General features: G+C 38.0%; 1 protein-coding gene across 1 annotated transcript in view; it reads right to left on the bottom strand.

Moving 5' to 3' along the window:
- LOC127624709 (neurexin-1-like) overlaps positions 1-16,871 on the bottom strand; it is a 526,269-nt gene that overhangs the window by 254,483 nt on the left and 254,915 nt on the right. The window contains exons 16-17 of the mRNA XM_052099555.1: positions 13,088-13,278; positions 254-427 (exon numbers count right to left, since the gene is read on the bottom strand). Coding sequence (XP_051955515.1) covers positions 254-427; positions 13,088-13,278 — 365 coding nt within the window. The remainder of the gene's footprint in view (positions 1-253; positions 428-13,087; positions 13,279-16,871) is intronic.

Below are 16,871 nucleotides of genomic sequence, written 5' to 3'. Positions count from 1 at the left end.
TGAGTAAATGATGAAAGTATTAACATTTTTGGGTGAACTATCCCTTTAAGAACTTTAGTTCACATGAACTAACAATTAACAACTAACAAAATTGTTAACAATTAACATTTTGTTAACATTCCATAAATGCTGTTTTAAAAATATAACTGGACAACAAAGAGTAGCATATCAGTGGAAAGTGCCTTAAACAATGTGTTTTTATGACTGGTGACTGGTTGAAAATGACAAATGACTCATCCGACAGTACACAAACCTTCACAGCCTCGCTCTACCTGGCCCACCCGGTGCAGTGCATCTGCGATAAGGTCGGGAAGTCTGCCGTTTAGATCAAGCGAGGCCAGGCAACCCTGGTAGCCATCCCGAGATGCTATGAGCTTGGGGAGACTGTTGTACATGCTCTTCCCCACACCTCCAACGTACAGCTCTCCTATACAACACAGAGAAAGAAAATTTCAAATTAAGGCATAGACCATTGATTATGCCTCACATTTTAATTCTCTTTCTCATGTCAATTGGAGCTAAATAAGGCAGGCTGATCATGTGTCTATGATGAACCTATGATGTCTATGATAGACCTGTGTCCAGGTCTATGATGAACAGAACATGTGTGGATCTCTTTTTTTAAATTTTTTTTTTATTCTCCCAATTTGGAATGTCCAATTCCCAATTTGCTCTAAGTCCTTGTGGTGGCGTAGTAACTCTCCACAATACGGGTGGCAGAGGATGAATCTCAGCTGCCTCCTCGTCTGAGACGTCAACCGACGCATCTTATCACGTGGCTCGTTGAGCACGCAGCCACAGAGCACGTGTGGAGGCCTACGCCATCCACAGCGGCATCTATGCACAACTCACAACGCGCCCCACCAAGTCCGAACCACATTCTACACTCCCTAGCAACCGGGCCAATTTGGTTGCTTAGGAGACCTGGCTGGAGTCACACAGCACGCCCTGGGATTCGAACATGCGTACTACAGTGGTGGTAGGTGTGGTTCTCTTTTTAAAATAATTCCCTGTTGAAGAAGGCTAATGCCAAAGGACCTTTTTTGTACGGAACCAAAAGAAAAACAGAGCTGTCATATCACGGCATATACGTTGCCCTTGAGCATTGAAGGAAGAGAACGTTTGGACAGACATACAGTATGTGAGGAAGAAGGAAAAAACTATATATATATGTGTCTCTGGCTATATACTCTGTCACCATGCACATCTGTTTTGTTTGTGTGTATGGCAGAGGAGAGCAATCAGACAGGGATTTGGGAATAGAGAAGAGAGGTGGAGAATTGAAATGACTGGGCCCTTCAACAGAGTGCAGCATGTTCCTGCCTCTGAAGTCAAATGCTGACTGATGCAACAGCATTGTGAGGAATCACTGTAGATTATATATTGAAATGGGAACATACAGTGAGAAATCACCTAAATAGCTGGTTTAAATATTGTGAGATATAATGTAAATTCTCTGTATCACTTGACTTAAACTGTGGTGTGTCAAATGCGGCCTGCTTTAACATTTAAACATGACATTTAAAAAAAAAAAAAAAACATATATATATATATATATATATATATATATATATATATATATATATATATATATATATATATATATATATATAAATATATATATATACAAATTATGTATCTATCTATATATATATCTATATATATCTATATATATATATATATATATATATATATATATATATATATATATATATATATATACACCGATCACCTGCCTAATATTGTGTACAGCTGTGGCCAAAAGTATTGGCGGTGAAACAAATTATGTGTTTTGCAAAGTTTGCTGCTTCAGTATTTGTAGATAATTTTTTCACATGTTTCCATGGTATACTGGAAAAAAATGATAAGCATTTCACAAGTTTTAAAGGATTTTATTGCCAAAACTATTCAATATATGCAATGAGTCAATATTTACAGTGTTGACCCTTGTTCTTCATAACCGCTGCAATTCGCTCTGGCATGCTGGATATCAGCTTCTGGGCCAAACCCTGACTGATAGCGATCCATTTTTGCCTTATTAGTGCTCGGAGTTGATCACAATTTGTGGGCTTCTGCTTGTCCACTCGTCTTTTGAGGATTGACCACAGGTTCTCTATGGGATTCAGATCCAGGGAGTTGCCTGGCCACAGATCCAAAATTTCAATGTAATGATCTCCGAGCCACTTCATTATAACCCTTGCCTTGTGATATGGTGCTCAATCATGCTGGAAAATGCACAGATCATCACCAAACTGCTCCTGGATCACTGGGAGAAGTTGCCCTTGCAGGACATTTTGATACCATTCTTTATTCATGGCAGTGTTTTTGGGCAGAATTGTGAGAGAGCCCACTCCCTTGGATGAAAAGAAACCCCACACATGGATGGTCTCAGGATGCTTCATGGTTGGTTGACACAGGACTCATGGTAGCTTTCACCTTTTCTCCTCCGGATTATCGATTATCGATCGCTTCTTCAGAGAAAATAACTGCACCAGTCTTCTGTTGTCCAATCTTTGTACTTTCTGCAGAATTTCAGTCTGTCCTTGATGTTTTTTATTGGAGAGAAAAGGATTCTTTGCTGCCCTTCTTGACACCAGGCCATTGTCCAAAAATCTTTGCCTCACTGTGTCTGCAGATGCACTCACACTAACCTGCTGCCAATATTGAGCAAGCTCTGCACTGGTGGTGACACGATTCCGTAGCTGACTCCTAAGACTCTGGGATGTCCTGAAACCTTTTTCACTGCAGTCTAACATCTCTCCTTGAAGTGACTGATGATCCAGTAAATGGTTCTTTCAGGTGTAATATTCTTTGCAGCAATTTCCTTGCATGTGAGACCATTTTGATGCAAATCGATGATGGCTGCACATCTTTCTTTAGATGTAAACATTGCTAACAAGAACACAATGATTGGAAGCACTTCTTCCCTCCTTTTATAGCAATCAGTCTGCTCTTATAATCCAATCAGAATGATAAGAGTGATTTCACCTGACTAGTACTCATTCACACTTTCCCAGATGCTGCTGATATGATTAGTGAAATGATGTTAGCTGGTCATTTTGTGCCAGGGCCAAAAAACAGTGAAATTTGGGATTTTGTGATAAAGTAAATTTTTTGGTCAATGAAGCTTATTGCAATTATTTAAAATGCATCTGATCACTCTGAACAATAATCTAGAAACAATATGAATCAACACCACAACAATTGAAGCAGAAAACTTTGCGAAACACAAAATTTATGTCACTGCCAATACTTTTTTCCACGGCTGTAGGTCCCCCTCGTGCCGCCAAAATAGCTTTCCGAGATTATATTCTTCTCACCATAATTGTACAGAGCGGTTATCTGAGTTACCATGACTTTGTCAGTTCAAACCAGTCTGGCCATTCTCTGTTGACCTCTCTCATCAACATTTCCACCCTCAGAACTGCCCCTCACTGGATGTTTTTTTGTTTTTGGCACCATTCAGAGTAAATTCTAGAGACTGTTGTGTGTGAAAATCCCAGGAGATAAGCAGTTACAGAATACTCAAACTAGCCCATCTGGTACCAACAATCTTGCCACGGTCCAAATCACTGAGATCATTAATGGAAGGTCCTGACCTGTATCTGCTTGATTTTATGCACTGCAGCCACACAATGATTCCCCACAAAAGCCACAATGATGGCTGATTAGATAATCATATGGATGATTGTTGGTCCCAGACGGACTGGTTTGCAACTGCTGATCTCCAGAAATTTTCACACACAACAGCCTCTAGAATTTACTCCGATTTGGGGAGCAGCTATGGCCGTCTGCCTGGGGACGGAGTGGTAGCTGCCAACCGTGAGACCCAGAGGAACCGCGGCCGTCTGCTGAAAAGAGGAGGAGTGGCCAGAGGCCGGAGGACTCACTGCAGTCCACAGGGGTAGGAGCGAGTTGGAGGGTGGAGGAACGGTTGAGGACTGGGCATCAGCATGTCCGGCAAGCAATTTCTTCTCTCTCTCTCTTCTCTATGTGTGTCTCCGCTCGCCCTTTCCCTCTCCCCACTCCTCCTCTCGTCTCTCCCCCCAGGTTCACAGGAGCCGGGGTGGACCACCTGGTAAAGGCACGGCCAGAAGGGCAGCGTCTCCCCCCCAGAGATGAGGGGTGATTTATTCAGACTGGTGGCGCCCCGGCCTGAATTAGGAGCTGGCGCTGTATCAGCTGATCAGCAGGAGAGCGAGATAAGGGGTGGCCGGAGATGCCGGTTCAGGAAAGAGAGACCCACGTGGCCGCACTGCATGTGTATCTGTTCATTTATGTTTTATGTTGTGTTTTATCAATAAATCTTATGTTTACTGTTCAGCAAGTTCATGCCTCCTCCTTGCCATCCTTTACCTGTTACAGTAATATTTAATCTTTCATTATCATGTTTGGTCACTATATCTACAGAAAATGCCAAGAGTATTTTTGAAGAGGTTTGGAAAAGGAACAATGCATAGATGAAATTTAAAGACGTTGTTTTAACTATTTACTTTAAAATATGCAAATGTTCCACACATAAAAGGGATGGTGAGCCACACTGTGTGGGCCCCCTCTGATCTCAGCAGCCAATCATAACCCTGAAGCAAGAAGCGCCAAACTGAAATCTCCTCCTCATCAGGAAGGTATAAAACTATCCTCTGGATGACCACACCTTTGTCCTGAGTCCCTGTCCAGAGGGTCATTAACAGGATACACTTCTAAAAAACCTTGGTCATGAGTACTTATCCAGAGGGTTGTAAACAGGATACAATTCTATAACATTTGTCAGTTCTGGTATCAATCCATTCGAAAGATGGAAGTGCCAAGAAGATTGACAGAGTGCCAAGTCTCACTACAAGAGACTATTTCAACGACAAGTTCGGAATCCTTAAACAGGGAAGATAACTACAGTGACAAGGTTAAGCTCTGGCAAGAAAACCTTCTCTTCAAGTTTCATGCATCTGCATGTTACAGATTGCAAGAACCCTCTCGGTGCTTCGAGGAGATCAGCATTCCTCATCTCCTTCGTGTCCAAGGCTGTTGAAATGAAATCCAGCTCCTTCCCCACTGTAACATTGCCCTGAGCCCCAGTGGAAGACGTCACTGTCACCAAACTCACCGATCGATCAAGGAGAATGTAAATATCACTATTGAACCTCTTTCCAGAGACCTTGGCATTAGTGTAAACTATTAGTTTATGATTTTTCATAAGCAAGTTCTTTAGATTACATAACCTGTCTATCAAATGTTTTGGAGATGATCTTTGCATTATTTGTTTAATTAGGAATATGTTTTTCACCATATTAATTAACAGAGCAACAGCTAATTATCTTTCCATAAGATAAGTCATATTTTGCCATTGCTACATCCAATTCAACCACTTACCATCCTATGCACATTATTTAGCATATTAGTACCATTTTGTAGTTTTTGTTAGTTATTCTTGTTTATCTTTTTGTAAATAAAACTAATTGTATTAAGACTGTGTGTTCCTAGTTTTGATGATACAGCAGATCTCTAAAGAGTTAGGGATTCTCACAAATCCTTCAGATTATTCAGATGACCAACTCCCTCCAATTTATATATTTCTAATTTATTGAATCATTGAATCATTATTGAATCATTATTTTACTGTTAAGGTGAAACTCCTGAAACTCGGTGCCCCAAGGATGAAAGGATGGGCCGTCTGATATTAATAATCATACACACATACACCTTGAGTGAAGGGTGATCAAAAATCACTGCATACTTTGGTGTCTTGTGTGAGGCCCAGTGCATTTCAATTGGTGCCAGGGTGATTCTTACAACAACATTGACTTCTAAAGTCACTTTTTGTTATGCTTTTTGATGCTTTCATCTGTCACAATAATGTCATGTCTTTGAATCATCTTCATAGAAGTTTTTTTTTCCTCAGTAAATGTTCATATATATGTGATCAAATGCAATTAATTGTATTAATTAATCAGCATATGATGCAATTCAATTGATAATCATATTTAAATGAGACCTAACTTCATTGTAAATAAATGAAATGTCCTAATATACGTAACATATTACCAAAGAGGTATAATGACGGCAATATTCATATTTTTGTCAGAGTGGCAAAACAATAAAAAAAATAAAAAATAAAAAAAATAAAAACATTACCTTAAAAATACAAAAGCTGTTAATGGTGTCACATTGTGGAAAAAGCATGCTGTAATTGCTTTGTGGTTAAGAGAAATGAGATAACAGTAGCATCAACATACAGTAAACAGATTCACAGATACAATAGAAGTGCAGTGATGATATATTTAAGCATTGTCATGTTCTTTGAGGTACATGTTGCTTTCATTCTACTCCTTCATTATTCCATCCTTTCCTTCTGCAAACATATAACGCAGAAAATATCAAAGGTGTTTGGGGACCTTCAGATAAACATTCACAGAGCAAACCATGTTTAGAGGGCATTGTTTGCGATTGAAATGCATTTTCCAACTGAGCTCTGGCAGCAGGACAGGCAATTATGCGTTAAAACTGACAAGCAAGAATACATATGGCTATTTTACTCCCACGGTCGAAGAATGCAGTCTCTCCCTGATTGTTTGCTGAAATATGCTCTTTTCCCACTCCAGATGAATACGCCCAATTAGACCACCATTAAAAGCCCCCTTAATTTAAACATTTGCACTATTTAATTTTATCTCGCTAGAGATAAGTTGTATTCTTTCGTTCATAACTTTTCCCTTCCGTTAATGGGCCCTTAACTTTGCTCACTTCAAATAACCTGTAATTGCCCTCAGTGTCGCTTCAACCGATTGACAGTCTCCCTGACTGTTTGGAGAGGCTATAGCTCCCCTGGTTAGGATACTGATTATATAATCATACCTATTATACAATTCAATGCAATAGATCAAGCACAATCTTGAGGTGTTACTGGCTAAATCACAGCTTCTCAACAATCAGCTTCTCTCAGCACTGAAATTCAAAGTCCAGCAAGTTCCTCAAATCATTTTTCATAAAACAACATGTATTTGAGTCAATTAAATCCACAGTGTAGGCTCCTAATCAGGATTTTAAAAGGACTAATCTTCTGTTCATACACAGCACATAGAATTTCTGGGGACTTTCTAAAAAAATTATAATAATACATTTGTTCAGCGGTTAATAGTAATCAGGTGAATTGATTCAAAATGAATAATAAATAAATAAAAAAAGGACATCTGCACATCTAGTTAAACTGCAAATTCACCAAGATCAGATTTGCAAATTGATAAACACAAAGTTCTCATAACAAAAATCTTCAGAAAAATTCATGAGATATTAGACTTCAGACGTAAAGCCTCATTTGTTTGATTCGCAATTACTAAGCATGCAGAATCCTTTTTAAATAATTTGTATTATTTATTTGTTTGTTTAATCATTAATTAATGATTAACCCCCCCCCACCACCACCACCACCACCACCTTGCCCAGCTCAGGGAAGACAAGCTTAGTTTGCTTCACACAGAATGGCCCGTGCATGCTTATTAGCTCTGTATGTCTCACTGTTATGCAAAGAATAATTCTCACAATTTTCAATTATATACCCAACAGTTTTTTTTCATTAGTCATTCAATGGATGGCTGGGCAGCAGGAGAGCAGAGCTCCTTTTGTGGGCGAGAGGGAGGAAAATCAATTGCTTTCAAATGAAGGAACTGCAGAGAGATTGTAAAAATGACATCTCCAGTCATGCGTCTCTGTTGAGTAATGACGAAGCAATATCCCTGCTGAATAAAAATGGCAGACAGAGGAAAGCAAAAAAGAACCATCTTTGGCTGTGCTCCATGACCACTGGCCTTGAGCGAAGGATTACAGCTCCTAGTATAAATATAACACCACTGCTACTGCCCAAAACTTTCACATCATGCCAAGTTCATGTAGAAAAGTATCTCCACACCCGACATTATGACAACATCTTGCAAAGGAGAGCTTCCAAAAAGGGACTCTTCATAAAGTGGTCTTATTTCATTGCTTTCTTAAAATAAATAGTTTATCCAAAGATGTGAATTCTGTCTCCCTTATGTCCAGTGGTCGGCTGATATGGGTTTTGTAATGGCTGATGAGGATTTCTAGTTAGCAGGTGGCCAATATAATGCAGATATATTACACAATTTGATACAATAGAAAATGTCTAAATTGGCTAAAACTTTTTTGAATTAACTTTATTTTATCATTATATTTAAGCAAATTGTCACATACAACTAAATGAGTTGTATGTGGACTAAATGAGCCCATCTCTTTTCTGATGCCAGGCGGTCAGAGTACCCACAGCCTGGCTCAATATATCAACCTCGTCCTGCAGATTATTGGTTCCATGTTCACTGTGGGGGAGGTGGATGCCGAGCCAGAGTTCCTCGTCATGGCTGCCGAGCCAGAGTTCCACGATATGGCCAACGAGCTAGAGTTCCATGCTGATGGACGCTTATTATGGCACTTTCTGCGTTCCTCGGCTCCACTGCAGTCCTTCAGCCTGTGAAGTTTGCTGGTATCCCTCGTCCCTCCAGCTCCTCCATGGTCTGTCGGTCACCTGGCTCCACCTTGGCTCTCCGATCCTCTGGCTACGCCTCATCCCTCCGATCTGTCAGCTCCTCCGGGGACCCTCTTCCCTACGGCTCCGCCTTGGTCCGCAGTCCCACTGGCTCTGCCAGCTCCACCATGCTCTTACGAGCCTCCAGTGCCGCCTTGGTCCTCCCTGCCATCGGCTCCACCCTGGCCCGTCGAGTCTTCAGCTACTCTCTGGGTACCAAGTTCCACGGTGTCGCCTCTTCAAGCCTCTCACGGCTCTGCTTTCCATGGCTCCACCCCTCAAGTCACTCAAAACCTCACCTTCCACAGCTCCACCCCTCAAACCTCTCAGGGCCCCACCTTCCACTGACTCTGCCCTGGTCCCATGCCTGGTCACACCAGGCCATGCCCACGCCTCAATAGCCCCACCCCAGTTTTTTTTTTTTTTTTTACATGTTTTATGTGGGGGCGGTGGTTGTTAGTTCAAGTTTAAGTCAAGTCAAGTTTATGTTAATATTTATAGTTAGGGTTTTAGGATTGCACGTCTGTAAATAAAACTGCACTTGGGTTCTTCACTCCATCGTCTTCATCGTTGCCAGCCTCATTACAGATGGACAGTATGTGCGCATTAGAAATAGCATTTTCTCACATAAACAAAAAAATACAAGCAATCTAATTGTACTTACAGTGCACACTGGTCTATCATTGTAGTAACATGATGGCATGTGCCAACAAAACAAACTGTAATTGGTTGCTTACATGTCTCAGACAACACCTTCATGGGCAAGCAGGCAATTATCAGCACTGTTGCGACTTAAAAAACGAATCAAGCAAACTGGAAAAAACATTTTGGCCAATGATGATCATTTAAAAATACCAAATATCTGCAAATTTCTCGGCCTCTGTGATATATGTGGGTCAACCACTACTCATGTCATTAAAAAATAAACTTATATGACATTTTTTTATGAGGAACACAAAAGGAGATATTTAAATGAATATCATAGGACCCAAAAGTATTAGTTCATGCGACTCTTGCACCCCAGTCAATTAGCCATTCGTCTGAAGGCATATATGGTGTATTGACAGAAAACCCTCAAATTCATGCACTCATTCACAGTAGCACGTATGTAAACTTGTAATGTTTTGCTCATTTTATCATCCACTTGGTTAATTGTATGTCTGATGGATTAGCAATAGCTCTTCTCTCTTCAAAATGCTGCTTGATTTTTGTAATAGTCTTGATTGTAATAGTGATGCTTACCTTAGCAAGGATCTCTAATGAGAAGTGTGCTGGTTTACAGGACACTTAATCTTTGAATCTTTGCACAGACTAAAAACTTGGCAACCAGCTGCTAATTACTGAACTAATTGACATTCACATTTCATCCTAACAACCAGATTTCCCCCAAGCTGAGTAGAAAGGAAAACATTTAGATTCCAAGTCAATAAAACAAATTTTCAGCAAAACTTTTACAGGGGTTGGATAGCAATTTCTTAAGGGCAGAAAAAAACCCCAACAAACTCAATTATCGGCCAGCTCAGAAGACAGCTTTTCATGAGCACTCTCCACATATGCTCATTTCAACACATGCTGTATAACAGGTCAAGCATTACTTTCAATTGACTCCCTCAATGAACACAACAGCACATCCTGACACCTTTCTGTCTGAGGATGTTCATTTTACACTTCACAGAAGAGCACTGGACTCTGGGGATTGCTGCGCCACTCTCCATTCTCTCTGGCATAATTGCTTGATCAATTACAACTGACACATACTGTGAAGTTGTTCTTTTGATGTTTAAAGGACTTACTCTGGGTTAGCAGAATAAAATAAGGGCCCTTGGAGTTAGCACTTTATGGCATTATTTCATTTGGGCTTTATTACATTTGTATTTCCAGCATGCTGACATACAGTTAGATTCAGTCATTTAGTGTTGTTTTTCTTCTTATTATTTATTGCAATAATCTTAAAAAAAAAAAAAAAACTGTTCACATAACTTGGGTATGCCTCTTCAATCCCAATGCAGGCTACTTGCCATTACTCTGATAATAAGCTGATAAATGTGGTATTAAAGGGATAGTTCACCCAAAAATGAAAATTTTCTCATCATTTACCCACATGCCATCCCAGATGTGTATGACATTCTTTCTCCAGCAGAACACAAACAAAGATTATTTTGAAAAATATCTCAGTCTTATATATGTCTTAAATTCTTGCAAAGCTTCCCTCTACATCCTTTAACTGCAAAGAAGAACCCCATAATGGATCCATCCCACCAAAGTAAAATTATTGTAGCTAACATACAATAAATTGTTTATTACCAAAATGGTCCTGGCTGAACTATAATATTTCTTCTGAAGAAATGTATTTAACCTCTGGAACTTATGGATTACTTTTATGTTTCCTTTCTGGCCTGATCACCATTCATTGTATGGACCAACAGAGCTGAAATATTATTCTAAAAACCTTCGTTTGTGTTTTGCAGAAGAAAGAAAGTCATACACATCAGGTATCACATAAGGGTGAGTGAATGATGAGAATTTTCATTTTTGGGAGAACTATAACTTTTTTTGAATTTTTTTTTATAACTTAATATTTATTTAAAAAAAACAATGTGTTGCAAATATGTGAATTCTGAGGTGCTATAATTCTACTCACTACAATTGTACAGATGAGTTACTGTAGCCTTTCTTTCAGCTTAGTCTGGCCATTCTCTGTTGAACTCTCTCATCAACAATGTGTTTCCATCTGCAGAACTGCCATTCACTGGAAGTCTTTTTGTTTTTGGCACCATTTTGAGTAAACTCTAGAGAATGTTTTGTGTGAAAATCTCAGGCGATCAGCAGTTACAGAAATATTTAAACCAGTCTGTCTGGTCCCAACAATCATGACATGGTCTAAATCACTGAGATCACATTTTTCCCCACTCCGATGGTTGATGTGAACATTAACTGAAGCTCCTGACCTGTATCTGCCTGATTTTATCCATTGCACTGCTACCATACAATTGGCTGAATACATAAATCGCATGAATAAGTAGGTGTACAGGTGTTCCTAAAAAAGTACTCAGTGAGTGTATTTTATTGCCATGTTTTCCTACTTGTTCAGTGGATAAATTGTTAGTTCTTGACAAAGTTGGTTCTGTTTTCTGTTATGAAATCAGTTCTCTTGAGCCAGTGACTGAGGCATATACAGTAACTATAATACTAAGATGTCAGGGAAAACTGAGAATAGTGAAAAGGCAAAAAGGCTCAGATATTGCTGTGGCAGTGGCAATAACTACCATCTATTCAAGTCTTTAATTTCAATACATACATGGAAAGAACTGAATACACATGTGGAATATGCATTACACATTGATGGCCCTGCATTTAATGTCCTGTTGGGGAAGTAAACATGACTAGTTTTTGTGTCTAGGGTCAAGCAACACCTGCTTAAGATGGAAAAAGCACCAAATTATGCAAAGTCAGTGGAATGCTGTTGTTGTTTTTTCTCTCTTTTCCCTGTGGGCGTTGTTCTTTGTTTTTCTAATTACACCCAAAACATGGGGAAACGACAGCTACAGTACGTTGAGAACTAATGCAAGGAAGATTTCAGAATCAGATTTATACAGGAAGCTGGAAGCTATGTAAATACCCATCAGGAAAGACTATTCATAAATTCTGTAAGAGGTTGAGACCAAACACAAAATGAGAGTAAAACAGCAAATATGTATCTTAGCATCTCTAAGAATGAGATTACAGTTGTGATTAAGACTAGATATGAACCCGATGAGATCTTGAATTTAAGCCAAGGAGGACTGTGCCACATCAAATGTCTTTTATGTCAGACTGCACAATATACATCCTTTGTCACGATTGACAGGGTTCGGCCGAGCGATCAATCTGGAGTCATTGACACAAAATTGAATTGGTACCACACAAGCACAAACAAACCCTTGCAATAAAGTTGGCAATGCTTGGAAAAAAAATCAGAGTATCTACATCTGTTTTGACTGTGTGAAATAAGGAATTTATGGACTGCTCATTCTTCAGAGCAAACTTGAGATAATTTTGACAATGCAGTCATACCATGAAAGGAACGCTAATGAACGAGACATTTTTCCATGACTTTCCAATCTTTTGTGATTATACCATAGTTTTACAAAATCCTTTTGATTCTGGAAAATTTGCTAATGAATAATTGGGACAGATACATCGACAAGATCTGACTCAAAAGAACTAATTGCTTACAAATCATACATCACTTTTACTGTACTCTTTACCTCTCTACACAAGAGCAATATCCTGCCGATTAAATATTTTAGAGCAGCACATAACTAGAAAATAATATATTCACTAAATCAATTTCAATGTCTTTTCCATGACTTTTAAATTTGTATTAATTTCCACGACTGTATGGAAATTACAATTCCATAAAATTTAGAGAAATCTATAATACTGTATTTTTAGGTTTTCCATGACCATGGGCACTCTGGACTACTAAAGACAAAATTGGAAGATGAGAGTGATAATTACTCAGATGTGAGGAACAACACAGAACTGTGAACAGTCTGCTTGAGAGTTAAGGCATACCTTTGAGGTCAAGGTTTCGGGCTCCATTGGAGTGCTGTGTGACGGTGCGGGAGTCAATCTTGAGCGTGTGCACGTTGCTGTCGTCGCGGGACACCATCACATTATGCCACTGGTTGTCATTGAGCGGCTTGTCAGAGTTGCCCTTCATGAGAGACGGCCCATTGCCCAAGTCAAACACATAATGGATGAACCTGCAATACATCAGTTCCACTGTCAATCACACATCCCAGTGGAATCAGGCAAGCCTCTATATGATGAGAATGCTGCTGTTTTGCTTAGAAATCAATGTCGGTAATAAGGCTTGAAATACTGGCACAGACAGGCTTCCATCCTGCCAGACACACTACACCTAACCATTTACGTTGACAAACTTTAAATTCAATCTTCTTTGTAAACAGTGTTTCTAGCCTAAATTTAAAAGGATCTTTCACCACAAAAAATTTAATTCTGTCATCATTTACTCACCCTTGTGTTGTCTCCCCACACTCTAAGACTACTTGTATATTTGTAAATACCTGTACATTTTGCATTAAAACCAAAATATATAATTCCTGTACTTATAATAAACAACTTTAAATCAATAGATTTTTTATAGAAAAATAATTATTTATTCGATTAAATGATTCCCAATGCGTCACAGTACTTTAGTTCATGAAAGATTTTAAATGGATAGTTCACCCAAAAATTAAAATGATCTCATCATATACAGTATTCACCCTCATGCTATCCCAGATGTGTATGACTTTCTTTCTTTTGTAGAACACAAATTAAGGTTTTTAGAAGCATATTTCAGCTCTGTCGTCCACACAATGCAAGTGAATAGTGACCAGAATTTTGAAAGTCCAAAAAGGACATAAAGGCAGCATGACAGTAATCTTACAGTTTATACGCTACAAATATGTCATCTTATATTTAATGAAAATATATTACTTGTAGTCAGTAGTGTTAAAGTGTATCACCATTGTTAATTCAACTATGTCAGCCTTTATGGCATGAGAAGTTGATTTCCTCATAACAGACGTTAAGTCCACATTCTTGAAGTTTGTCTTGTTTTGTATTGTTCCAAAACTGTTACGCTTCAAATATTGTGATTCTTCTTGTAGCGGGATAGTTTGGTTCAAGGCTTACAATGCAAATTTGTTTTATTTATTTTTTTAGATTGGATTTGGATTTGCAAATGCTTGTTGTAGCTGGTCTGAGTTTGTTTTGGTTAGCTGTCAGTTCATTCATCAATATACTACAGATTTGGATCAGCTCAGCTTCAAAGGGATAGTTCACCGAAAAATGAAAATTCTCTTATCACTTACTCACCCTCATGCCATCCCAGATGTGTATGACTTTCTTTCTTCCGCAGAACATAAAGATTTTTAGAAGAATATTTCAGCTCTGTAGGTCCATACAATGCAAGTGAATGGTGATCAAACTTTTGTAGGTCCAAAAATCCCATAGAAGTAATCCATAAGGCTCAAGTGTTTAAATCCATATCTTAAGAAGCAATGTAATAGATGTGGGTGAGAAACAAAACAATATTAAAGTCCTTTTTTTTACTCTAAATCTCCACTTTAAATCTCACTTTCAGATGTGAAAGTGAAACTAAACAGGCACCACATGTGAATTTCAGTGGAGATTGTGGTCATATGGATTACTTTTATGTTTCCTTTATGTGATTTTTGGAGCAACAAAGGGCTGGTCACATTTCACTGGACCAACAGAGCGGAGTTATTCTTCTAAAAATCTTAATTTGTGTTCTGCAGAAGAAGGAAAGTCATATACATCTGGGATGGCATGTGGCTGAATAAATCACTTTTCATTGTTGGGTGAAATATCTCTTTAAGAGAGAGAGAGAGAGAGAGAGAGAGACATGTGTTTGTTTGTGTGAAAGTTAGAGAGAGAGCTAGTCAAGGAGAGACTGTGTGTATGCCTGTGTATGCAAGAAAGAGAGAGCTCTCATTAGTGTATTCTCATTTCACATGCTTGTGGAGACTCTGGTGAGAGGCAAGGCCACCTGCTGTCTAAGTGCTTCCTGAATGATTGGTTTTCTGGACCGTTGTGATTGAGGAAGTTAAACATCTGAGTCACCTTACCTTTTTCACTATTAACTTTCACCCAAAGGAATAAAATGCATTCTAGAGCAAACCAGGTTTTTATACTTGTGTTTGCCAAGAACAGTGTGATTGAACATCCCCTATCGTAATAGATCTTTATACTAAGCCGAAGGGAAAAAACAACTGAGCTGAGATTGTGGATCTAACACATGGCGGTTTTGTTGTGTGGGTTGTAAACAGAGTGGGTTGCAAATAAATAGAATAACGTTAATCAAATCAAACTTGCATGATTAATATATGATTAAAAGTTTCTCTTTTCTTTCAAGGCCAACAGTGCTCATTTATTCTTACGGAAATAGATTTTTACTTTTTCGGTGAGACAGTTAGGGCACATACACTGATTTTTTGAGATAGGAATTTTGGGTTTTCATGAGCTGTATGCCAAAATCATCAGTATTAAAACAATAAAAGACCTGAAATATTTCAGTTGGTGTGCAATGAATCTAAAATATATGAAAGCTTAATTTTTATCATTACATTATGGAAAATAATGAACTTCATCACAATATGCAAATTTTTTGAGAAGGACCTGTATTTGTAGACAAAGGTCTCCGCTAACGAATGATGTTTGGGAACAGGTTTTTATAAAAATGCTTTTTTATTCTTCTGAAAATTGCCATTAACTTGCATCGTACTGTCATTTGTGTCAACTTCATCAGACACACCAAAAAGCATGCTATTTTCACTTGATTCATCCAACAAGTGTAAAGTCTTTAATTATCAAATAATATTGTTCAGTTAAGGAGTTCAGTGAAAAATTACATTCAATATTTATTTTCGGTTTTCATACTATTCTGAAAATTGAGTTGACAAAATGTAATTGTGGCAGGGCGGAGGGCACAACTTTGATAGGCAGTTTATTATGGAAAATATAATTTAAAGTTTTCTTAATGTATTGTTTGATATTTTACATATCCCTGCCTTTCATTTGATATTTATATTTATTCATTTGTTGCATTTTTAAACACTTTGTTTAGCAGTTTAATATTGTGACCTCTTGCTGAGGACAGTAGAAGTATAGAGCATGCATTTAAAAAAAAAAAAATTATAATGAAATTGTTTTAAAATATGATTAATTAAAAAAATGTGATGAGTATACACATTTCCTTTAGATTCAACTTTTCCAGTATTTTTATTGCTATGAATTTCTTGATTTTTAAAATAAAGATGACTTGTGTATGTAAGACATGTTTTGTCCCTTATCTCAAGAATCAGTGAATAAATTGGATTTCTGAAAGAACAACTGCAAAGAATAATTTATTACTTGGTATTTTTGTCTTGCTTTCCCATATACATATTTAGATATCCTTAAAGGAATAGTTAATCTAAAATTGAAAATTCTGTAATAATTTACTTATATTACTCAATATGGAGTCTACTCTAATATCTATGAGGAAATACAAAGAAACTTAATTCAAAGGTAAAACAAGTTTATTTTTTTTACCCCACTGGTATTGGAAGTCACTGAAGGCATTTTTTGTTGCATTGCAGTAAAAAAAAATAAAAAATTCTCATTAATTTCTGTAATTCTTGTGTTTTTCCACTATGTCCTTGACCAGCCACCCCCATTGAAAACAAGGAATTTGCATAGTAAACTCTAGTGTGTGTAGTCACCATTACAGTGGCTGAGACTAGTGCTTCTAAAATATTTTTAATTGATGAGCAACACGTTTGCCTTT

This window comes from Xyrauchen texanus, chromosome 31 (assembly GCF_025860055.1).
Source record: "Xyrauchen texanus isolate HMW12.3.18 chromosome 31, RBS_HiC_50CHRs, whole genome shotgun sequence".
In the NCBI taxonomy this organism is placed as follows: Eukaryota; Metazoa; Chordata; class Actinopteri; order Cypriniformes; family Catostomidae; genus Xyrauchen; species Xyrauchen texanus.
Note: the sequence above shows the minus strand (reverse complement) of the source record. Positions and strands in the feature narration are given on the sequence as shown.